We start from the raw sequence: 24,704 nt of genomic DNA on the forward strand, positions 1-24,704 counted from the left end.
TCAAGAATGATTAGAAGATTAAAGCCACAAGCTGACTGCATTGCCTGGGAGAGGTTCTCTTTCAGGGATGTCAAATTTGGAAACGTTGGTAGTGCTATTAAATACAACCCAGGGATGTTAAAATGCATTCACACACTGGGAGAACGGAGTGGCTCCCATGGAGCTGCCTGGCCCTTGCCCCCCCCGTGTGCTGCTGCCTCTGATACAGAGGGGGAAGGAAGCTCCCTGGGGAGCGTGCGGAGCCGGCATAAAAATCAGATCCCCGTGTACACTAAATTCTGCCTGCCACCCCCATCTGATAGAGAAGCAGGAGCATGTGTGTGTGTGCGCGCGTGTGGTGGTGGGGGGCGTATAACCACTAAGGTTAACCAATGAGCCCAGGCTAGAACCTAAATATTATATTGTGATAAAAACACGAGCTGCCTAAACTTGAGTTATTTGCACCTAAATATTTTCTGCTTTGCCTTTAAAGCCACAAAATATTTTCCAAAAACATTTTAGTTTCACTTTAGTCAAAGGACATTCAGATTTTTCTCTTTTCACCCATTACAATAATGAAGTTGTGTCACCAAAAAAGTTGTGTTGACTAAATGTATTTTTAATGCTTCCCCTGAACAAAGTGTTGTCTTTTCCCTGCCATGGATTTATACACCAAAATCAGGCAAATAACCAAAGCACACAAAAGAGAGCTAACAGCCAACAATCATTCCTTCTCCCTTCCGCTCCAATCCTTTCTTCCATCTTGAGCCTGTAGAGATCAGACCTGCCACTCTTCTCTCAGGCAGATACTCTCAAATCAAGTCACTAACCTTCACCAACAAAAATTAAGCCCATCGTCACTGGTGATGTAGACAGGATGAGTTCCAAAAGTCTTAAGTTCCTGCTTGCTCGTCTAAAGTAAAGCCCTAGGATCCAGATTACTGAATTGTCAGGCATCATAGCTATATGTGTCCAAGACTTTTACAAAGCTATTGTAACTTTAGCTCTCACTTGCTCTGTAGAATACAAACCATTCTCACGGTAGGCTGCTTTTCAAAGGTCAGTCAAAACTGAATCTAACCCGAGAGCTCACGCACTGAGCTATTCAGTTGAGCAGTAGCCGCATCCTGCAGGGGGACAATACTGCACTGGCACAGAGCATGGGACTAGATGACTAGTCAGTTTTTCCCCAATTCTAATTTATGATTTGTAGAGCACAGGGGGTGGAGTGGGAGTGGTTGGGGGTGCTGTATGGAATAGAATGCAGAAAGCCAGCGTTTTGAGAAGATTTAGGAGTAGTCACAGTATTGCAGGGGCTAAAGTGAAAAGCAAGGCAATATGGCCATGGTTTTAAAAAACTCGAGTAATTTAATCACCTGCCTGAGTTGTCAAATGAGATAAGCAGCCAACAAGTACCAACTGAGGTGAATGCAAGCTGTTAGATGCTCTTCTCTTTTTGAAAACCAGACAGAATCCTAACTTGAAACTCCTATTTTTGAAACTTTTGGGGCATGGTTTAGATAAAGTTTCACATGCAAGTGTCTAATTATGACTTTCCTTGACTTCAGAAGGTGTAAGGTGAAGAGCAGAAAACCCATACTTCTCCAAGTCAATAGCAATAAAATAAACAGGCTACGTACTCTACTTGGTCAGATCTCCAACTTAAAGATACAAAGTGGATTTGACAGACAATCAGGACTAAAGACATGGCAGCCCTGTTTAAATCAAATGGAAGACCGCAATCCAGAGCGCTTAGAAATGCACCTGTCGCAGTTGATCAAAACTGAGAACAGGAGCTTCATGCTGGAAAAGCAGCAGTTACCTACATTTGTCAGTATGTTAATTCATTGCTCAAAGTTCTGAGCTGTATGTGCGTACTCTTATTTGTTCTTTAGCCTCCCCATGCAAACACAACCACAGTAGGACACATATTTAAGTTCACCACTACAGAGTCACTTGGTTCTAACCATCCTTAGGGTCTCCATTAACTAGGCCTAGAAGAAAGTCTTTCAAATTCATGTCTTACTGTTCAAACCCTGTTATCCGGGAACTTTTCAGGAAGAGACCATGCAGTTACAATAAGATGATCAAGGACAGGGCACCTAGAGAATGTGAATATATTTTGTCTTATGCAACTTTCTTTTAGTTGGAAATATACTTCGCTCCTACACAGATTCTCTATAATATTATGCCAGCTTTTCACAGAATACCACAACACTACCATACAGCATGGAAAGTGTCACTAGGGACAGACAATGAAGAGTCAACGCACTGCCGCGCACAGAACAAGAGATGGAGGCACACACATATCAATAGGTGTTACACTTAGTGAACTAGTCCTGAAGTTAATAAGGTAAACTAAATGTCTGTTGTGTATTATACACACAAGTCTGCAGTGAAGCTTTTAGCTGCTACGTGCTGACAATTTTATCATTAGCAAACACATAGCATCCTAAGACAGTTGTGAATGCCATAAAATACAACTAGTATGCTCAAAATGCTTGTTAACATGACTTTGAAACTGTTGTAATGGATAACAAGCATATGCATTTCCCAGTAACTAGCTATGACATTTCCTGGTTACTGAAGGCAAATAAAACTGTTCCCGAAATTTCAGTCATCCCAACATTACTAGCATTAAAAAAGCAGATTGTTTCAAATATTTCAAGATAATTTATTTTAACACCGTATAAAATGGTTAAGATTGGTTTTGAAACAGTAAGTATCAACATAAGTGAAAGACTGCCTGAAGAACACATCTGTCCCATTAAGGCAATTTTGATGAGCTAGTAATATTGAAGCTGCACAGACATTCAACAAGTAAACTCAGCACACTGGATTTTTCTTTAGTGGGATGGAGACAAGGCCCAAGCTCACCTTGGACGTCTTCTTCTCCACCATCACCATCCTCTTCCTCATTGTAGGCCAGTTCAGCCTGCTTGTCTGCCTCATACTCACCCACGTTACCATCATCCCCATTATAATCCGCCAATTTAGAGCCATGCTGCGGATCAACAGGGGATTCATTCTCATCAAAGAATCGGCCTGTGAAGTAGGCAAAGGGTTAAGTCAGAAGCAAAGAGGAAAGAAAAGAAAAGAAAAGAAAAGAAAAGAAAAGAAAAGAAAAGAAAAGATTCTAACAAAGCAGACCATACGTTAGACCTCACAGCCATGTCAGTTGTGAAAAACAAATACTGTTTTATGAAACATCTCTATGCAAAAATATTTATTTGATTTAAATGGAGTTTTGAGAATTCTGGTGGTCAGTGGCAGTCCTGCTAGCTCTTCTAGTATCTGGTTCCTATTGGCTTCACTAGGAGGGAAAAAAGTGTTTAAATGGCTCCATATGTGAAAATCCAGAAATGCCATTCACTTTTCCTTGAATATCAGGATTTATTCACGAGAACGAAGAATTTTTTAATTTAGATTTGCCAGACTTTTACCATCACACTGGCAAAAATTCAAAAAATATTCTCCTTAGAAAGCAGATTAATGGTTTTCTATGCATAGTGATGATGAATAAAATAAAATAAAATTCCAGCTAATCTCTTGAGTGCACCATGCTGTGTATGGGTGAAATCCAACAAAGATCTGTCTGGAGACTTTGGAATATTATTGTTGAACTATGTAGTTACTATATCTTTATACTCAGGGCTTGACAAAGCATTGAATCTACTTGCCCGTGGCGAGTAGATTTCAGCTGGGCACCCAGTTTGTTTCCAGTGCGTGCATGCGCAATACAGGTCTTGCGCATGCGCAGTGCGGGGCTGGTGAGCGGCTTTTGCCGCCGTTCATCAAGCCCTGTTTATACTAACTTTCCTGTTAGAATGTAAAAATTCAGAAAATACAGTAAATATCTTGTAGAAAAACCATCAATTAGTTGAAATTACAAACTACACAAACTAAAAATGAGAGACGTTTAATGGTTTAATGTCAAATTGAGAACAGGTGTTCAGGGAAGTGTGTGTGCGCACGCACAATCAATACAATTCGAAAAAATCGGTCAACTACTTGAAGGAAAGAGTGCAATATGCTAACCAAATTCACAGATATGAACCTGGTAGGATGACAACAAGAGGCTAGATTAAAATGCAGTACAATTATTATACACTGTAGACACGAGGTGAAAAAAACCCAGTCATGACAGATGTAAAAAGCAATGAAATGCAGAAAAACTGAATGGGAGAACGCCACTTCAACAAAAGAAAAATGTATGTGCTATGGATGATCTGATTGTGCAAATGGGCAATTGCATTAAGAAAAGCTAATGCTTCACTATGTGTGATTAACAGAGGCTGACAAATACTAAGTAAGGTTTTCCATAAATATTTGCTTGAATTTTTAAGTGAGTCCTATTCAACTATGTTTGTTCATCTTCTTTATTGCACTAATGTTCACAGAAAGCAAATCTGAGCTTACAAGGCACAAGCAGTCCACAGACAGTTTCTAAATTATATACAAAACGACTGAAGATTACACGCACGGGCATGGATTAAATGCATTCATGCAGTCACAAGGGAGACATGGAACAGAACAATACCATGTTTCTTATTTAGCTATCACAGTTAGTAAACAAGCGCACACATTTATTGAGGTGTACTAGCCTCGTTTCAGAACTTCTCAAAATTAATCCATACACTCACAAAAATAGCTTCACACAGAGAGGAAATGATGATCTGCTCACAATTTAGATTCGTTACACATTTCCCACTCAGGTGTAAGAAATGTCAATGCTAATTATTACTCTGTGTACTGTTGGTACTACATTTTAAGCAAACGAAGGCTGGAACTTAGGAGAGAAGTACATCTGTTAAGTTTTGTAAATAAAGACTTATGAGGAATAGATAAGAACTGATTGTGCTCAGGCTACAGAAAAAGAAATGACACTGTGTGTTCAAATATGAAAAGTACAAGATCAACTTCAGCTAGCCACTGTTAGGGTAACCTTTAGCCAGATAATTCAGATTAAAAACTGAGCAACACAGTAGGAAATAGAGTAAACTGTCAAAGAGTTGTGAAACTGGACTTAACTTCATATAGTGAAGGCTATAATGGACTAATGTCTCTCAAGGTTTCTTTAAGAATAAACAAACCCATTTTGCCACAAAGAACAGAAATATAGTTGATGATCTTATGCCAGAAATATCAGAAAATTGTAGTTTTGAATAAAGTGTCCCTAGAAAAAGAGAATAAGGCCAACAGAAGATTCAGTGCCAAGTGCTGAACAGCTTCCATGTCTACAGTGTCATTAAATTATCCTGAATTCAAACAGAACACAATATTTTGTCCATTAATATGAGAATAGAAATAGCTTACTCTCAATTTCATGACTGTTCAAATGTTTAGAAAAAAAATTCAAACTTCAATACCAGTATATAAGACACACAAAAAATATCAATCATTTTGAGAATTAAAGATTAAACCTCCATTTAAAACATGAAGGGAGGAGATGAAGTGTTTGGACCAATTTCCAGTATTCAAAAAATTGTGAAGACCAAGCATGATTTAGCAGCACAGTAAAATTTGGCAATAAAACCCATTCAAAGTAGTGATGGGCAACCTAGGTTAGTGAGTGGGACACACGAGTGGACCTCCATCTCAGTGGGCCGCAGAACGGTCATAACGAAGATGGTTTCCTGGGATTGGTTAGTTTTTCTATCTGTGCATGTGTACCTAGAATGTGCAGGGTGTGCTAAGTGAACCTTAGCAGTGCTCTGATTGGGTGCAGCAGGAGCGCATGGCTCTCTCCGTCAATGTTGTGTGCAACCAGTACTCACCTCACTTTATGTACTCTTGCTTGCCCTGCATGTCACTTCAGTAATACCAGTAGGAAAAAAAATGAGGATGGAAACCAGTGGAATCTCGCAACCCTGCATTTGGGCAATGGTGAACAAAATGTTTGTGGGGCCGCAGGTTGCCCTCCACCTGTGTTCCCTCTAAGCTGTATGGCAGCACAGCGTCACTCAGGGCTCTCACCTGTGAAGTTGTACTGCCCCACACCTTAGAGGGAACACTGCCCACCACTGATTCGAATATTTAAAGAGATCCAAAAATTCATTTAACTGATACTGCACACCAAGTTGCTCACTTAAAAATAAGAGCATACAGTTTCCAAGCAATTTAAAAGAAATGTAGAGTGTACTTTTTAAAATTTCAATTTACAGGGATTGAGCTTGGCATGAGAGTTTTTTGTTTAAAGTTAACATGCCTGAGTCTTCCTACAAGTTGTGACAAGATTATTGTTCAATTTGTATTTGAAAATATGCAGAGGCTTTGAATGAGATCAGAACCCTGCTGTGCTAGCTACTGTATACACTAGGGATGTAAACAAGTAGTCAACTAGACGATTAACCGATAAGCCTAGGCTTACTGATTAATCTTATTGACTGCTCATATTTCCTCCCCCTCTTCGAGGCAGCAAGGGGGGTGGGGAAGCAGAAGCTGGTGGGAGCCGCCTTAAGAGCTGGTTACCCCCAGCACTGGCTCCACAGTGCCACCTACTCCTCCCCCCCCCCCCCGCGTGCTGCCACCTATATCAGAATCTAAGCCAGGGGTGGGGAACCTTTCTTGTGTCGGGGGCCTCTGACCCACAAAAAAAAATCAGCCAGGGGCCAAACACAGAAACCCTCACTGACATGGCTCCTGACTAAGAAGCAGAAAGACACTTCTCACATTCCCCTCACACACCATAGCCAGGAGGCAGGCACCCAGCCTACTAGACTTTATGTGCGCCAGTCCCATGGTGGGACAGTGGGGGGGCTGGAACACCAGCACTGGCTCCCCAAAGTGGGGGAGGGGCGCCGTGAGCCTCGGGAGCCAGATCCAAGCAATCTGGGGGGCCACATCTGGCCCCAAGATTCCCCACCCCGATCTAAACCAAGAAGCTGGATTACTACAAGAGAAAGGCAGACAATACAGGCTCTGATACTGTAGTAAAAAGTTACTACAGGAAAATCCCAAAAGATTGTACAGGTTGAACCTCTAGTCCAGTACTCTCTGGTCTGGCAACTAGGGATGTAAGAGATTAGTTGACTAGCCAATAAGTAGAAACTTATCGGATAGTAGACTAGTGATGTGACTAGTCGCTTCCCCCCCCTTGCTGCCTCTATCAGAGAGAGGCAGCAAGGGGCGGGGAGCAGGAGAAGTAGAGGTACAGCAGAAACGTTGCAAGCGGGGACTCTTATACATTTGAAAGGCTGAGGCGCCGCAGGGAGCACGAGGCCAGATGGGTCCCCCACTGGTCCCATGCTCTCTCTGGGGCTTCCTTTTGAAATGTACAAGATGCCCACTGGGGCTCTGGTACATTCAAAGGCTGAGGCACCGCAGGGCCAGTGGGGACTCCCCGGCTGGCCCTGCTCCCTGCAGCACCTCAGCCTTTGAAACGTACCAAAGCCCTAATGGGACTCTTGCACATTTCAAAAGGAAGCCCTACACTCCCTGCAGGGCTTTTGAACCGTAGCAAGAGCCTGAGCTGTTGCTACAGTTCAAAGGCAGAGGCACCCTTACAGACTAATCGAATAGTCGATAGAAATCCCATCGACTATTTGATTACTTAATATAACTTTAACATCCCTACTGGCAATATCTGTAGTCTGGCATGATTTTAGTCCACTCATCATGGATGTGGCCAAGTTTCCCTTTGCCCCAAACAGTTTGTTTACAGGCACCAGTCCTGGTTCTCAGGATTCTGTGCTGTTCTTTAGCTCTAATTTACCCCTCAATGTCTTCAAAGAGCCCAGTAAGCAGCGGAAGTGTTGGTGATGCTGCTAGACAATACTGGCCTTCCATGGTCCAGAAAATTCTCTGGTTTGTTACCGATCAAGACCCAAAGGCCTGACTAGAGAGGTTCAACCTGTATTACAAAAATAAGGGAACAGTGCATCTAATAACACAAAAACTTTCAGTAAAACGTTCATGTAAGTTAGGTGTTCAGGATTTTTCCACTTTAAAAAAGCTTGTAGTGAAAATTCTGTTAATTTAAAACAACCCTAAACAAACAGATTTTTCTGGAGATTTCATAAGAGCAGCCAGACTGGGTCAGACCAAAGGTCCATCAAGCCCAGTGTCCTGTCTGCTGACAGTGGCCAATACCAGGTGCCCCAGAGGGAATGAACAGAACAGGGAATTATCAAGTGATCCACCTGCCTTCACCCATTCCCAGTTTCTGACAAACAGAGGCTAGCGACACCATTACTGCCCATCCTGGCTAACAGCCATTGATGGTCCTAGCCTCCAGGAACTTATCTAGCTCACTTCTGAGCTCTGTTCAAGACCCGGCCTTCACAATATTCTCTGGCATTTCACTTTTATTAAACTCTCACTCTTTACCATGTGCCCTGAAAAAGCTTGATATTTCATTACTGCCCCTGTATAAAACTATGGTATGCCCACATCTTGAATACTGTGTACAGATGTGGTCTCCTCACCTCAAAAAAGATATTTTGGCCTTGGAAAGGGTTCAGAAAAGGGCAACTAAAATGATTAGGGGTTTGGAACGGGTCCCATATGAGGAGAGGCTAAAGAGACTGGGACTTTTCAGTTTAGAAAAGAGGAGACTGAGGGAGGATATGATAGAGGTCTATAAAATCATGAGTGGTGTGGAGAGGGCTGATAAAGAGAAGTTATTTATTAGTTCCCTAAATGGAAGAACTAGAGGACACCAAATGAAATTAATGGGGAGCAGGTTTAAAACTAATAAAAGAAAGTTCTTCTTCACACAGCGTGTAGTCAACCTGTGGAACTCCTTGCCAGAGGAGGCTGTGAAGGCTAGGACTATAATAGAGTTTAAAGAGAAGCTGGATAAATTCATGGAGGTTAGGTCCATAAAAGGCTATTAGCCAGGGGATAAAATGGTGTCCTTGGCCTCTGTCAGAGGCTGGAGAGGGATGACAGGAGACAAATCGCTTGATCATTGTCTTCGGTCCACCCTCTCTGGGGCACCTGGTGCTGGCCACTGTCGGTAGACAGGATACTGGGCTAGATGGACCTTTGGTCTGACCCAGTACGGCCGTTCTTATGTTCTTATTAATATTTCTCAAGTACTATAGACTTACTGATGCACCAAGAGCTATCATCTACCTTTTTTCTTGAGTTAGCTGACGGCAGCCAGGCATGGACAAGAGTTATGTAACTGCTCCTACAAAACCATTACTATTTAGCAAACTGCTCACAAGTATTTTGGTATGCATGTACCGCCTCCCGCCAGCCATACAAACTCAGACTATTTTGAACAGCAGTGTGTCCCCAGGGCCTCACCTGACCCTGTGTGTCCTCCAGTGCCCTGTAAGGCATAAGGGGTTAGATAGCCACAGTTACCCCTAACTTTCCTTCTACTGCCCAAAAATCAAGCTGGAACCCAAGCTGAGCCCTGTGTAATTTCCTTTCCGATCTAGTTTTTAGTATAATTTTTAAACTCATTGGCCAAAAATAAAGTATGTGGGAGGTGCTCCAGAGCAGTACCACTGTTCTAGTCTGGTGTGGAAAAAGTGAATAAGGAAAAGTTATTTACTTATTCCCACAATACAAGAACTAGGGGGTCACCAAATGAAATTAATAGGCATCAGCTTTAAAAACAGACAAAAGGAAGTTTTTCTTCACTCAGCACACAGAGTTCCACAGGTTGACCTTGCCAGAGGATGTGGTGAAGACCAGGACTTTAACAGGGTTCAAAAAAGAGCTAGATAGATTCAGGGAGGTCAGATCCATCAACTGCTATCAGCAAGGATGGGTAGGAATGGTGTCCCTGGCCTCTGTTTCTCTGGAGGAGGGTGACAGGGGAGGGATCACGTGACGATTACCTGTTGTGATCCCTCCCTCCGGGGCACCTCGTATTGGCCACTGTTGACAGATGGACCTTTGGTCTGACCCAGTATGGCAGTTCTTACGTTCACCTAGACATGGTAAAATCAAAATCCCCAGGGTCCTGTCCCTCTTGCTAGGCCACTATTCACATTAATTACGGACACTTCAAGTGCCTCTTCTGCCTCACTGAAGCACATATAGTGCTTTTCAGACACACAAATAGAGGGAATTCTGCCTAAAACTTTCCTCAAGTAAAGGTCCCTGAGGGTATCCTCCAAGCCAGAGTAGACACCGTCAGCGTGCCTGTCAGCCCTGGGCCCAGTCCTCCTCAAGGAAGTCCTATACATTCATCACAGAATCAGCAAACCCCACAAACCTTCTTGGACACAGAGCTCTGAGGCAAGAGGGAGGAAAGTACACTGCTTTCGAAGGGACAGATCTCCCTCACGAGCACCCAGGAGACAGTCTGAGACCCAGATATTGTGCTACTGACACCTCAACACCATCAGGTTTCCAGGTGGTCTCTTGAGCTGGTACATGCCTTGACTAGTACCATAGCATCAACACTGAAACGTTCAGCACCAAAGCACCTACCGTGTTACCTGTGTAATGTATGGGATGCACATCTAGTGTAGATTGTTTTAGTATCAAGAGACTTAGCAGTAACCAACCTCCCAGTATTGCTACTGCTGGCCACAGATTAAAAACAAAAACAAAAAATCTTCCTAGTTCTAGTGGCATCTGGAGCAACACCTCAGTTGGTACACAAGATACTTGGGAACCATCGACAATGCCTGAGAGAATGTCTCCTCCTGCAGAGGAGATATACTCTTCCCTCCTACCTCAGCCAAGTCAAGAGACGTCACCCACAGACCACTCTCTCCTTGTTTTGAGCCAAGCCATTCTGACATGGGCAAAAATAACAACAGGTGAGAGGAGACTGGAGGGGACCCATCCTTGTGTCCTCTTGGGGGAAATCCATTCTGGCCTACAGCATCACATCTCAATCAGATGCAATCACAGCTATTCTGGGGCTGTTGGGAGATGCAACAGCACAAAGACTTCATCAACTGTTTCTACCTCCCAAGCCAAATCCTCCCTTACATCTTAGGCCACCTCAAGAAGGGAACTGGTCCACCATACCGCTCAACATCAAGACCAGGATGTAGACCCAAAATTTCTTCAAGACACAGATGTCAAGCCTATCCCAATGGCAATACAATGTCACCTAATGAGGTGATGACTGGATCTTCCAGGAGCTCCTCCTGTGAATGGCTGTTAGCTTGGAAATCCCAATAGAAACAATGAAAGAAGCTGAAAATTCTTCTTCTCCTGAATTCATCCATTTCCAGAAGACTGGCAGCTGGAGATGTAAAATCCCATTTATTTAGTTAGACAACATAAAGATGCATCTATCAAACTGCCAAATGCTCTTGGCTAAGTACATCTTCTTGAACTGGGCCAGAACATCAGTTTGAGACACTCCCTCAGGAAAATAAGGAAGAATTTATGAGGAGCAACTGGTAATTTGCACTTTTTAAAAGTATCCTTAAAGGTCTCAGATGCCAACAACTATCAAAACAAACAACTACTGCAGGGAGAGCATCTTGGTTGCAGCTGTGCAGTATTCTGAAGGAGGCCCAACTGACCATTTCTACCCAGACTATCTGAATGGGTTCAGGACTGCATTAGAATGTTATAAGGCAGGACACTGGGACCCATCTACATAGACGAGAACCCATTCTACCACTCAAACAGCTGCACTGAGGTGTTCCAATTTCTGATGTATAGAACAGCTACTAGTAGTTTGGTTTGCACCTTCACCCAGCACAAATCCTTGGTAGAGAACTCCAGGTCTGGCACCTAACTTTATACAGTAATTTTTCAATAGACACGAACAAAATTCTGTGCTTGTGAGCACGAAAAGTAGAATAAATGGGGACAAATCAGTGGGGGGAGGGGGGGGAGAAAGAAAGGTTGTTTTAGGGTAAGTAGCTGTTCTTTGTGGACTGATATAGTAACAGTGTCCCCTTCCAAAATGCAAGGGAAACCAAAAGGATCAACACAAGAATTCTATTAACTAAATATTTTAATACTTTTAGATATTTCTCCCTATCAAAATAACAGACTTTAATGCACTACGAGAGAAAATTTGTCCAATTCACATTTTTAGATACCCCAAAAAATTACTCTGAATCTGAGTCAGTTCGTTTCATTTAACTGATTCTGCTATGCTTAAAGATATTTATTCTAACATTCTACATTTCCTGCTTAAAAACAGCCCAAGTTGGTATTCGCAATGCAGAAGTATATTTAAGAATGTCTTATCACCAAAACTTGTCCTTTGTTTCTTCCATGAATAACATGCATACCATTTGGGTAAAGTGCTTTTAAAGCATCAACAGTAAACAACAGCTAAGTTTCCATAAATCACTTATTTTTAACTATATGTTCATAGATGCTTTTGAGCTGGAAAAAAAATCAGAACACCCCAAATCTGGGATATAAAGAGGTACAGAATCTACCCCAGTACACAGAACAGCACTTCAAGGGTGAACTTTTCATCTGAAAAGTCTGAAAAGCTTTGTTTTGATGTAAGAAAATAAGACCTGGATGAAATATAAGTCAATGTGAGTACACATGCTAATGCAACCTTGAACTTCTAAAGCTACCAAATATAAACAGATTTACAATAAAAGACTTCTTGAGAAAAGGTGACAAAATTAAACACACAACTAAAGTTCCTCTTCAAGTGGTCCTCTCACACCTCCCCTCCCCAGGAATTGTAATCAAATAATTCATAAACAGTTGAAATTAGGTCTCCAAAAATAACTGGGTTATAGTGTACGGAAGAGCTAAGACTTCTCAATGCTAATATGAAAAACTTGGACATTTTAAAGACTGAAAACTAGGATTTAAAAATGAAAAACAACACTTTTTTGTAACATACCACATGCTGTTCATATGATAAGCTACAGAGCCTCATGAAATTATATTTGTGATGCACTTTTGTTTCACCTACACACTGTCCACTAATCCATCCTTGGCATGACAACAATTAATTCTGCTCATTAAGTATAACTCGCTGCTGCCAGAATTTAAAAAAATCTCCAACACAGACATAAGACCGCATAAGGGTTCTTCTGAAAGACATGTTTGGAACAGAAGAAGCTTCTGAACAACAAAAAAGTAAACAAACCAAGTCAATTTCCTCCCCATTACGATACCAAATGATTTCTTTTATAACAGCATTCAAGACATGGCCACTAAGGGGGGAAAAAGTCAAAACTTAAGTCATATTGTATAGATACACGCAGCTATCTACCTCAACTTACTACAAACTGATTTTCATATTTTGATTGAATGTCTTCATACTTAAAATGTAGCACTAACATGAAATTTAGATATTTAATACTCAAAGATAGTTTAATAATTAATCTCTCTGAACATGGCATGCTATTGTCTTAATTTTCTTAAGGAATGTACCTTCTGTACTAATATCTTAACATTTAATTTTTCTGCATGTTTCATTTCGATAAGGCCAACCACACAACTGGTCACATACAACATGAAAAGGCATGCATGGATCCCCAGATACTGAAGTACAATGGTAATGATTAACTTACTTTGCTTCATCTTCTGGAAGTCACCAACTCTGTCCTTTGGAACTTGCTTTCCAAGGTCTTTTTCCATTTTGTGTTCTATTTTACTTTCCAAGTTTTGTTCTGGAATCAAAAGCTGAGGAGGATTTGGAGGTATCTGCTTCACGATGTTAATGTTTTCCTCATTGTCAGCATTTAAATCTACAACATGAAGAAAAGTGTTATTTTGCCCTTTTAGATTTCCTTCCGTACCATCTAAAGGGCCTAAAGATAATTCAGCATAGTCCATACTTTTATGAATGAAAAGGGCAAGGCACTAATAGCTTCTCTCAGATACGTTTCAATGTGTACCTCAAAGTTTCTGACCCCTTAATCATAGGATTGTGCTAAGCTTCCCCCACATTCATATCTACTGTACAGCATTTATTATTTCTAGAGTAATAATTTGAATCAGAGTTGTTAGTTAATTGCAGTTAACTCAAACAATTAATGCAGAACAAATTAACCTGATTAAAAATAATCATGATTAATCAGTTTTAATTACGCCGTTAAAAAATAACAGAACACCAATTTAAATTTATGATAGCTATTTTGTATTTTTTTCTACATTTTCACATATACTGAATTCAATTAACACACAGAACACAAGTGTACAGTGCTCACTTTATTTTATTTTTCTTACAAATATCTGCACATCAAAAAAACAAGAATATTTTTCATTTCACTTGATACAAGTACTCTATGTGGAAATGCAATTTACAAAATGCAGATTTTTTTTATTTATTTCACATAACAGCGCTCAAAAATAAAACAATGTAAAACTTTAGAGCCTACAAGTCGAAACATGAAGGGTCAGACAAATGTTTAACATCTCTGGCAGGTAAATACCTTGTGATGCTAGCAACAACAATGCATGTGAATGCCTGTTCTCCCTTTCAGGTGACATTGTAAGTAAGAAGCAGGCAGCATTATCTCATAAATGTAAACAAACTTGTTTATCTTAGTAATTGGCTGAAAAAGAAATAGGACTGAGTAGACAAGTATGAGGTGAATTGGTCTTTTGGTTTTTTTGCAGTGCAAATATTTGTAATAAAAATAAAGTGAGCACTATATACTCCATATACTGTGGTAATTTAAATCAATATTTGAAAATGCAGGAAAAATATTCAAAATATTTATAATAAATTTAAATTGGTATTCTGTTATGGTTTAATAGTGCAGTTAAAATGGATTAAGACATTTCTTAATCTTGTGATTGTTTGAAGTGGCTTTGCCTTTAAAATAAAATCTTATTTTAAAGGCAAAGCCACTTCAAACAGAGTGGCAGACACATATGCATAAGAAGCACAGAAAATCCTTTCAGAAAGCGAAATCCCTGTCCCATTTATTTCAATTAGCTATCGAACAAGATCTTACAAGATTTTGAAATATTGCCTGTTAAAAGTTCATACCTGGAGCCATATTTGGCATATGGGGCTGTAAAGTAGGAAGATTCAAATTGGGTTGATGATCTTCACTTTGAGATGTTGAAATAAGGAGCTTCTTTAAAGCTAAAGAACATAAATGGATGTACAATAAGAGTTTTGTCCAATACAACCACCATTATCTTCTAGGCTTGACTTTAACAAAGTTCTGTTTGCACCAAAATTTCATTTTAAAATCCCAGTCCTACAAATGAGAAATTAAAACTTCTGGGCAAAGTTTTCAAAAGAGCTTGGATGATGAAGAAACTTAATTCCCGCTGATTTAAGCGCCTGACATTTTTACTGTCTATCACAAATCTGAATGTTTTCTGATTGAAACACTCTGCACTGATATACAACTAGGGATGTAAACAGTTACCCGGGAATGCTTACCAGAAACCAGTTAACTGGTGCCCAATATGGCAGGAGCAAGACCCTTGTCCATGGCATACCACAGGTAGGGGGTTGCTCCAGTGCAGTGGTTCCCAGCCTTTTTTATGCGGGACCAGCAAATCCATTCACAAATTTTTGGAGGAGCAGTAACATTTTGTCTGCATATTCATTATGCTAATGATATGCAAATAAAACGTTGCAGTCCACCTAACCCCAACCCAGCCCCCTTGCTTCCCAGTGCCTAACACCCTTTGATCCCATCCCTACAGCCCATGCCAACTCCCTCTTGCCCTGTGACCCCCCCCAGACCCTCACCCCACCCCCATGCTCCCCAGAGTGAGGCAGTCCTAGGGAGCATGGTCGTTACTACTTCATGGGCACGGGGAGCAGCCCTTCTCCTTTGTGCCCCCTCGCCCGCTAGCAGTCTTGCGCCCCCATAGGTGGGGGGGGGGGGGGAGAAGCACAGAGCCCTGGCCAGCTGCCATTACTGAGGGGGGAGAAGGGAGGGAAGCGCCTCCTGCTCCATCTCCCCCTGCTGCCACCTCAATGCCACCAGCAGCAAAGGAGAAGCAGGTGGGGGGCGGGGTGCAGGCACCTGGGGAGGTGCCTCTTGCCACTGTGCAGGCAGGGGAGCGGCTATTGCACTCCCTTCTCTTTCACGCCCCAGCCCTCCCGAAGTGTCTTCCCGTGTCTACTGGTGGTTGGGAACCACTGCCCCCCCGCACCTACGGCAGGCCAGTTAACCATACAGTTCAATCAGTTAACATTTTACATGGGATTTTACAGCCCTACACAAAACTCCTAACAGACGGGTTTTAAATTATCTGGACTATATTCGCTGACTCACCGGCTGTCTAACACTCTGCAGATTTAAACCAGAATGATATCAAATAGCAATATCCTAAAAAATTAGAATATGATTTTTCTAACCAGCAGGATTATCTTCAGCTTTAGCTGGATCATTCTCTTCTATTCCAGGCATGCCTGCGTCACCTCCTGGTTTGATTTTCTCTGTCAAAATAACAACACTAAGTTATTCTGTACTGTTCTTTTAACTTGAATAGTCTATTTAGCATTGGTGAAAGCCAGTGGGCTGACAGCACTGGAATCAAGTCTGCTATCCACAGACCAGGGACCATGCTAGCAATGACAGCACAAGTGGCACGGGCCTCAACTCTGTTTTGGTGGGAGCAATGAAAGGGCAGATCGGACTTCGACCTCAGTCTTTTCCCTCTGTTCTGAGAAGGAAAAGCACATGATAACAGCAACTTTTGTAATCTGCATACCTAGCTGAGGCAGACTATCCCAGCTTAAAAAAATATGGTTTGATAAAACACATGTAACGCATATTTATCTAAAGTGCCGCAAAAAGGAATACCTTTGCCATTAGGGATGTGATTGCTTGAGGGTTCTTCATGCTTTACTACATTTTTCTCATCTGTCTCTTGAACGGTCTTAGAAATTGCTTGATTATCATTCAAATCCAGTTCAATGTCTTGTCTTGCCTGGGTTCTCTGTGCATCCTGTTTTAAAAAGAAATTAAACCATAATAAAGATGGCCCTTAAAATGAGGGGGAGGAAATCACTCACTCGCCTCCTTAGACCAGATCTTGCAGAGTTCTCACTCCTAGGTGTTGGCTCCTTAGGAGGAGAATGGTTAGAACCTTGGAGAACAGTGGGCAATATGGCAGAGCATGAGCCATATAGGCCAACGTCTGCCAGGCATACATGCTGCCCTCCAAACACGAGTCTATTCCTGCAGCTGCGGAGCATCTGTCTCCATCAGAAAGAAATGCCAATTCAAGACCATTGTAAAATCAAAAATCCTGTCTCAGGCAAGAGGGGAAAGTGCCTTCAGAAAGGCAACACAAAATCAGACTTCAAACACAGACGTCTCTGAGCAAATCTAGGCTTATAGCTTGCCAAAGGCCCACCTTGACCATGCTTCTCTTCCCCCAACAGGTGCATCACAGGGGTAAGGATTCCTGAATGCCTTGTGCTAACACCATGTCTCACATTTATAGCAAGACAGACAGTAACCGGTTTGTTTGGAGCTCAATTCAGTCATTTGCTTTTTCAGGAGCAATTTATATCCTTAGAATGGAATAAGGGAGCAAATGGGAGTAGTTATATCTCTATCGAAACAAAGGCGTATATGAAATAAGGTGCAATTACTCAGATTTGTACTTCAAGTTCATTTTACAGACATGAACTTCACCAACAAATAGGGTCGCTAGGCAGCTAACATGCCATTCCACTTACATCTAGAGAGGCAAATGGAAGATTGCGGATGTACAAAGCTTTAACGCTGCCATTCCAAATTCACGTCAATGACTTACATGATTTGTTATGCAGATAGCACAGACATCCCAAAGGAATGCCCAGAAAACCATGATTCCACCACACATGTGTTTTGCTTGTACTATATTGTACGGTAAAATGATTAAACTAAATTTTCCTGTGTAATAAGTATTATGTAATCTGTCATGCTGCCTCCAATGGGAAGTTACCACACACGTGCCTTGGCCTTACAAATAGTTACAGTGCATCTCTCATTGGCAAATTCTAGCCTCCAGCTCCACCATGATACCACAAGCATTTCTAGAGCTGTTGATTCTCAAGACCTACCTGTCTAGGACTAAAACAAAACAAACAATTATAACCAGGGCGCATTAAACTGCGGCGAGCCCCGCTCGCCAGCCGTGCTGTCCAGCGATCTGTGCATGCGCAGGTTGCCGGAACCCGGCTCTTCCGGGTTACAATCTACTCGCCACAGGCGAGTAGATTGTATAATTTGTCGAGCCCTGATTATAACCTAACATTTTAGTGACCCCAAGCCAGTGTCCCAGATATCCTAAACTAGCTCCAATTTTATTGCTCAAGATGAGAGCCCTACATTGAAATAAAAATTCCCTCGGTCAGCAACAGGAATATTTTAGCCACTATTTACCTTTTGTTCCCGTGCAGCTTGGTCCATTAACGTCTTTATATGTTCTTCATGTTGCATCCTCATCTCTTTGATTTGGTGTCCACACTGCAAACTTAATTGGAAGCACATTAACAGTTATGCATTTGATTTGGATTACACCAAGCCTCCCATAATTGCATTGGAGAAAAATAAAATAGACTGGCATAAAAAGCTTGAGGAGTAGAAATTGGAGTAGAGCAGAAAAGGCTAAGGTTTCCCAGGCGAGTTAAGCAAAAGGGTCCATGACCACTAGAGCATACCAGGACCTGGAAAAGAACCAAAAATTCCTGAGTCTCACCATTCCTTTATCATTAACAAATACCTTTGCAACTCACAAGTGTCTTATCCTTTCTCCAGTATTCATCCTCACAGTGGATGGCAAACTACTACCACCACCACCACAAGATAGCTGTTGGCTGTAGTAACAGGGTCTGTGCAATGGACCCAAGGTTCCAACCATGCTGGTGAAATATGTGGACATCAATAATAGGCAATACAATGGCATGATTTGTCAGATAAAAAAAACTAGGAAAAATACACAAAACCCAGTAAAAATATTAAGGATGCAGAGTAAAGCACTCAAAAGTTAGGAAAAGCCAGACAAAGGTACTATGCAAAAAAAGTGTGACCATAATTAAAGACAATCATAATGCACATACACAAGGAGACTAAATTACAGTTGTACAGGCAATCTTAATTATAGCATTTCTTAAGTTCTGAGTGCTAGAATTTGAACCTTAATGTTTTAATATAGTTTGTGTACAGAGTATACTTATCAAATATTACTAATTCTACATTTAGAAAAGAATCTGTGCAAGAGTTTCATGTTAGTTTATTCAAGATCAGTTTTGACACTGACTTTTCTATTATAAAGCTTTAGAAACCCTTTAAATAAAGTAGCTTTCCACAATCTCTCACCCATCTAAATTCTCTGTTCTTCTGAAATCAGCGATTCTTATCTTCAGAGAAATAACATTTATTAGAACTACTTATTTACTCAAAATTCTATTTCTCATCTGAAATGTATAATGTAGCGCAGTTTCTCTCAACCAGTGGTACAAGTACTCTTAGGGGTACTCGAGAGAAGTCTGGGGGGTACATCAACACAACTGAAATTTGGAAAAAATGAATTTTTGTTTTAAGTTTTACAGAGCTTTATTATTTTTGTACTTTTTACACCCAAAAATTTCATTGCCCGCCCAGCTACAATTAAGTTGCTTAAACAAATGTGTTGCAATGGTAGAAAAAAATGGTGTGTCTGAAAACTGTAGGTACTGGGGGTACTTATAATGTTTTTAAAAGGGGGTACTTTATTAAAAAAAAGGTTGAGAAACACTGATGTAATGCATTCCTTCCTGTGCATGTATATTGGCTGAGGAAACAGTTATATTAAGTTACAGTTTTAATATATGCCATTCCTTCCAATGTTTATTTACGGGCATATAACTGAAACAAGTAAAGAGCTATCACCTCAAAAAAGGGGAGCAGCTTGGTTTACCCCAACTGGTTTTCAGGAGCTAAAAGTGCCTCACTCTACTCTGTATTTTATCTCTCATAAGGCTTTTGTTGACAAAAAAAGAAGGTGGCATCCCATGTGCTAGCCACAACCAAATAATAACAATGACAGAAGAGCACAAGTTTATCACAGCAGGTTCAAGAAGGAAAGGTGGAACACATGAACAAATATGAAAGTAACAGACCCTTAAACTATTTTTTCAATTAGTTTTTAGGCCTCAAAATAAGCCAATGATGATCCACAAATTAAGGAATTTGTGGATAAAATGTGAAGAGGTAGTAATCCTGCAAAATTTTCTTCTCTATGTATTTTGTCTTCAAAGTTTACCAATACTCATACTTTTAACCAAACATTATAAATTGTCCTTTCAGAAGTTTTAAGCCTTCTCTCAATGTTACTGTGTCTCATTGTTTCCTACAATATGGGGAGGGAAGAGTTGCTTCCTAAAAATTGATTTCAGCCTAAATACAATACTTTTACTTCAACTCCAATAAAATTAATCTGTCATGAAGGCCTTGATAAACGCACCCTAAATACTTCAATAACTCAGAGTTGGATTAAATAGAATAGTTGTTCTATTGTCTCAACTCATACTTGAGGCAATATAAGATTTAAGTCAAATTTAATAAAAAGCACAATTCTGGGAAGTAACGTTTCTCTAGAGACTTTCCTACTCTCAATAAAGCACAAAAGCCAGAAAATAAAGGCTTACATTAGAAATCCTGACAGTTTATTCGATGTTAGCTATACATTGGTCAAAGTTTATTTGAGCATTAAAAATCTATTGGACTAGTTTGTGCTTTTAGGCATTTTATAAGAAACGTACACAAATCCGTGGTTATTACAAACACTCAAAAGCATCATACCTCTCATACTCCAGCTTCTTCACGAGGTAAGTGTTGTTCTTCTTGTACTCATGAAGTTGGTCCTCTTGACGAATGAATTCTTGGCGCAATTCTGCTAGTTGTTCTAGTCCAAATTGCACAAATTGAAGTGAGTAGAAAAGTGACCCCCTCTATAATCTTTTTTACCACTGATGCTTCTTATACGAAGCATGTTCATTTGCAAATATTTCTGATCTCTACTCTATTTACTCATTCTCCTCCTCCTTTAAAAGCTTCAGGTAAGCACTCTACCCTACCCCCCTCACTCCTTCCCTGGCCTGGCAAAAACTTTAAGATGGAAAACCATGTTTCCCAGGGTTTCTGGATTAGAGGTTCAAGTGTACTACTTGTGACCTTTCATGATCTACTATATATTTGAGAGTTTGTCTGTCTGCAAGTGATGGCGTCTTTGTTCAAGATCTCCTCCTAAACAGTAAGAGCTAAGATCACCAAATTTAGCAGACAGCTTCCTCTAATCATAACTTAAAGGTCAGGATTTGGTTGTGCCAGGACAATGGGACGTGCTTGAAATGCAATTGCTTCTCATAACACACAGAAAGGGAGGAATCTGCTAGCAGGGACAGTTATATGTATAATGACCACAGGGGGAGGGCAAGGGGCAGAGATGGGGACCAGGGCAGCTATAATCTCATTGGGACAACAGGGGGCAGGAGTGGAGAAAGAGACAGCTATTATATATTTCGGAAAGCATGTGTCTGTCTGTCTACCCGCTGGGAGGCATGTACCCCTCTCCCAGCTGTGCCCAATGCAGCGGCCATGGACATATGCTTTTCACCTGGACCCAAGGTGCTGCAGTAAGAGAAGGCTGGGGTTGTCCTCTCTTCCTGGGGCAGCCTGCAGACTGAACCCCTAATCCCATCCCCGAGCAATGATTTGAAGAAAAACAAAAATCAATCGAATTAAAGACCTGAGCAATGCTGGGTAAATCTTCTAGTAAGACTATATGGTAAAAATTTAACTCTCTTCATTCAGAAGGACTATATGATGCCCCTACTTGTCAATGTTCATGGTGATCTCTTCATATACCACCTTATTTTGAAAAATACAGCAATATAAATGGAACCCTCTCTATATTGGGTAAGCAATTTACACTTTTAAGTGTTATCCTTGGCGCACAGCAGACATTCTGGGCTTCTTTTACTCCAAGAATTTTTTTAAAGGATACATGTGATATTTTTATACCTATCTACATTTTAACGTGCAGTTTAGTTTTCAAAGCAGCTACTTGAGAAGTTTTTCTTCCCTACTGCTTTGGGCGCAGTGGCGAGATTTAAAATGCCTCCTCATATATATCTGTATTAATTATTCTCAATTGCTTTAAATCGAAAACCAAAAGTTAACACTACTAGGGCCCTAACAAATTCACAGTCCCTTCTGATCAAAGTCCAAGCCAGAGGATTTTTAAATTGGTCATTTTAGCTGCTTACATCTGAAATTTCATGGTGGTGTAACTGTAGGGGATCCCAACCCAAAAGGTACCCTGAAGTGGGTCTCATCCCCCCCATTCCCCATGGCATGCAAGGGAAGGAAAAGTCCCAACTCTCTCCCATCCAGCAGTGACTCATAGCTAGGTCCTCCCTGGCTGCAGCACTCTCAGGAGCAGGAAAACATCCACAAGTCTCCTGCAGAGGAGACAACTCTGGAGCAGAAGCTTCCTGCAGCAGAGGGAGACACTCAGAGGTGGGTCTGTTTTCCTTGAGTGTGAAAATGGCTATGCATGGCAAGGAAAAGTCCTCTCTCTCCCTAGCCCAGTTGGGACTTGCAGCTAGGAGCTCCCTGGCTGGGTTGCTCCAAGCAGGAAGGGAGAGACCAGATTTCATAGGGAAGGGCTTATTTCACAATTTGTCATGGCCTAAACATTGCAACATACTGGGCACACAGCTGCAATCTTCCCAGTACACACATAGATGGGAGTTTTCTGGTCCTATTCCATTTTCTGTGTTATGCAGGAGTCAGAAGACCTCTCTTCCCCCTCATTCAGTAATAACAGGGCTTTTCAAACTTTGTGATACCGCGACCCCCCTCTAAGTTGCTCGAACCCCTCTCTAAGCTGCTCGCGACCCTCCAGGGGCTCGGAACCCATAGTTTGAGAAACACGGAGTCATAATGTCTGCCTCACTAGACAAATTACATTTCACATTGATAATCATTCTGGAGTATTTTGGAAGTTTTTGCTAAAATATATCCTCTTCCTCCACTGCATTATAACATGCAAAGGCAGATATAGAAATCCACCCAGCCCCTATCGAAACCAGATAACGAATTACAATGTTTTATGAAACTTCCACCCCAAAGGATGCAAGTTGCCACTTGTTAATACTCCAGCATCAAACATATAGATTTTTCTTTTAGCATGCACTTATTAATACCCAGGGAAACATTTCAGTGTTAGTATGAGGAGGGAAGGATAGCTCAGTGGTTTGAGCATTGGCCTGCTAAACCCAGGGTTGTGAGTTCAATCCTTGTGGAGGCCATTTGGGGCAAAAATTCATCAGGGTGGGACTTGGTCCTGCTGTGAAGGCAGGGGACTGGACTCGATGACCTTTCAAGGTCCCTTCCAGTTCTAGGAGATAGGCAATCTCCATCATAAAATAAAATTATGCTATTCTCACACTTGATGTGTAAGTAGTAAGTTCCTTACCTTTTAAACGATGTATGTCTGCCATTTGATAGGATATGTTGTTCTGCAGTTTGATCTGCAAAGAAAGTTTAATTATTCTAAAAGATGAAAATGTATATTTTCACCTGAATAAGCCAGGAGCATTTGAACACATTTTGGTCTCACAATTAAGTGTAGTTTTGCAAACCTGTGTGAAGCGCTTTCAGAACTATAGATGGAAGGTGCTGCAAGTATAAATCAATCATGCATTTCCTTTAAAAGTTAAGTCCCTAAGTGCTCCTTGAACAGGTTTAGCTAAATCTATCTTTAATAGAAATACTTTCTGGAAATTAACAAAGCCAAAGAAAATAGATTTAAACATAAATATATATCATTTGCTGCAACATTAAGATTGCACTGTGGTTCTACATGAAAAAACGGAACATAATAATTACATCTCAGAGTAATAGCTGTGTTAGTCTGTAACTTAACTAACAGGTAGTCCTGTGGTACCTTACCCACAAAAGCGCATGATACTATATATTTTTGTTAGTCTGTAAGACCCACTTCATCACATGGTATTTTACCCCCAAAAGCTCAGAATAATTACAATTTCCCTGTCCAAGCCTAAGTAGTACAAAGTAAACAGTATTAATGGTGAAAAGTCACTTTAGAATGTTTCAGTTGTTCTAAAGTGAGATGCAACAGCAAGATAACCAAGAATATTTGCTTTAAACAATACATTTAATACGAAAGTATGTGTTTAAGAGATCTGCCTCAGCTCTGATGGAACCAGACTTCCATGAAGGCTCCTTTGATTAGATATTTGTATTATGTCAAAGTTCTAAATTAAAATCAGAAAACAAATGCAAAGGTAAGTGTAAATATAAAGCCATTATCATCTTGCTAAAATATGTTATATTTATTTATTTGTTCATATCAGAACAAATCAAAGAGGCAAAATGCTGGAAGTGAGGAATAATGTCTCTGACCATGCACGGCCAAAGAATGATGCCAAAAACTGTCATTAGTATTTCTCAATATGGCTTCCAGGTTGTTAAAGAATTCAATTATCTTCCTGATTAAACATAGTTACTTTTAAAAATGAACCAAAGGACATGCTCCTTCGCTTTGGGGCAAGACCGCACCTGCTTTCTGAAGTTTTAACATCTTGGAATCAGACATATGGAATATGTTTTTAAAAAATGCCATATCTGCTCTAAGGAGGGACTAAGATTTCCTTTCCCACTTCCCCCCAATTTTAATAGGATTATTCATTCCCTTAAAAAACCTCTCATGGAAATCCCCTTTCACAGGAAGCTGTACTGCTTCTGACCTTCTTTCTGCTGACCTACCCTGTTCTACCTGTCTGTAAAATACCTGAGTTTGACTATTTGAAAGGAAACTCTTTCCTGATATAGAAAAATAATTTGAGAAAGGTATTAATACCTCACCCCCCCTTTCTTAATTGAAGCCCC

General features: G+C 40.8%; 1 protein-coding gene across 2 annotated transcripts in view; it reads right to left on the bottom strand.

Moving 5' to 3' along the window:
- GOLM2 (golgi membrane protein 2) overlaps positions 1-24,704 on the bottom strand; it is a 31,450-nt gene that overhangs the window by 5,511 nt on the left and 1,235 nt on the right. The window contains exons 2-9 of one of the 2 annotated variants that reach the window (XM_006132098.4): positions 23,269-23,323; positions 20,589-20,691; positions 18,189-18,279; positions 16,617-16,761; positions 16,169-16,249; positions 14,834-14,932; positions 13,407-13,583; positions 2,857-3,024 (exon numbers count right to left, since the gene is read on the bottom strand). In XM_006132098.4, coding sequence (XP_006132160.3) covers positions 2,857-3,024; positions 13,407-13,583; positions 14,834-14,932; positions 16,169-16,249; positions 16,617-16,761; positions 18,189-18,279; positions 20,589-20,691; positions 23,269-23,323 — 919 coding nt within the window. The remainder of the gene's footprint in view (positions 1-2,856; positions 3,025-13,406; positions 13,584-14,833; positions 14,933-16,168; positions 16,250-16,616; positions 16,762-18,188; positions 18,280-20,588; positions 20,692-23,268; positions 23,324-24,704) is intronic. The other variant, XM_006132099.4, reaches the window with a different exon arrangement.

The sequence above is a fragment of the Pelodiscus sinensis genome, chromosome 14 (genome assembly GCF_052426305.1).
Source record: "Pelodiscus sinensis isolate ZL-2025 chromosome 14, ASM5242630v1, whole genome shotgun sequence".
NCBI lineage: Eukaryota > Metazoa > Chordata > Testudines > Trionychidae > Pelodiscus > Pelodiscus sinensis.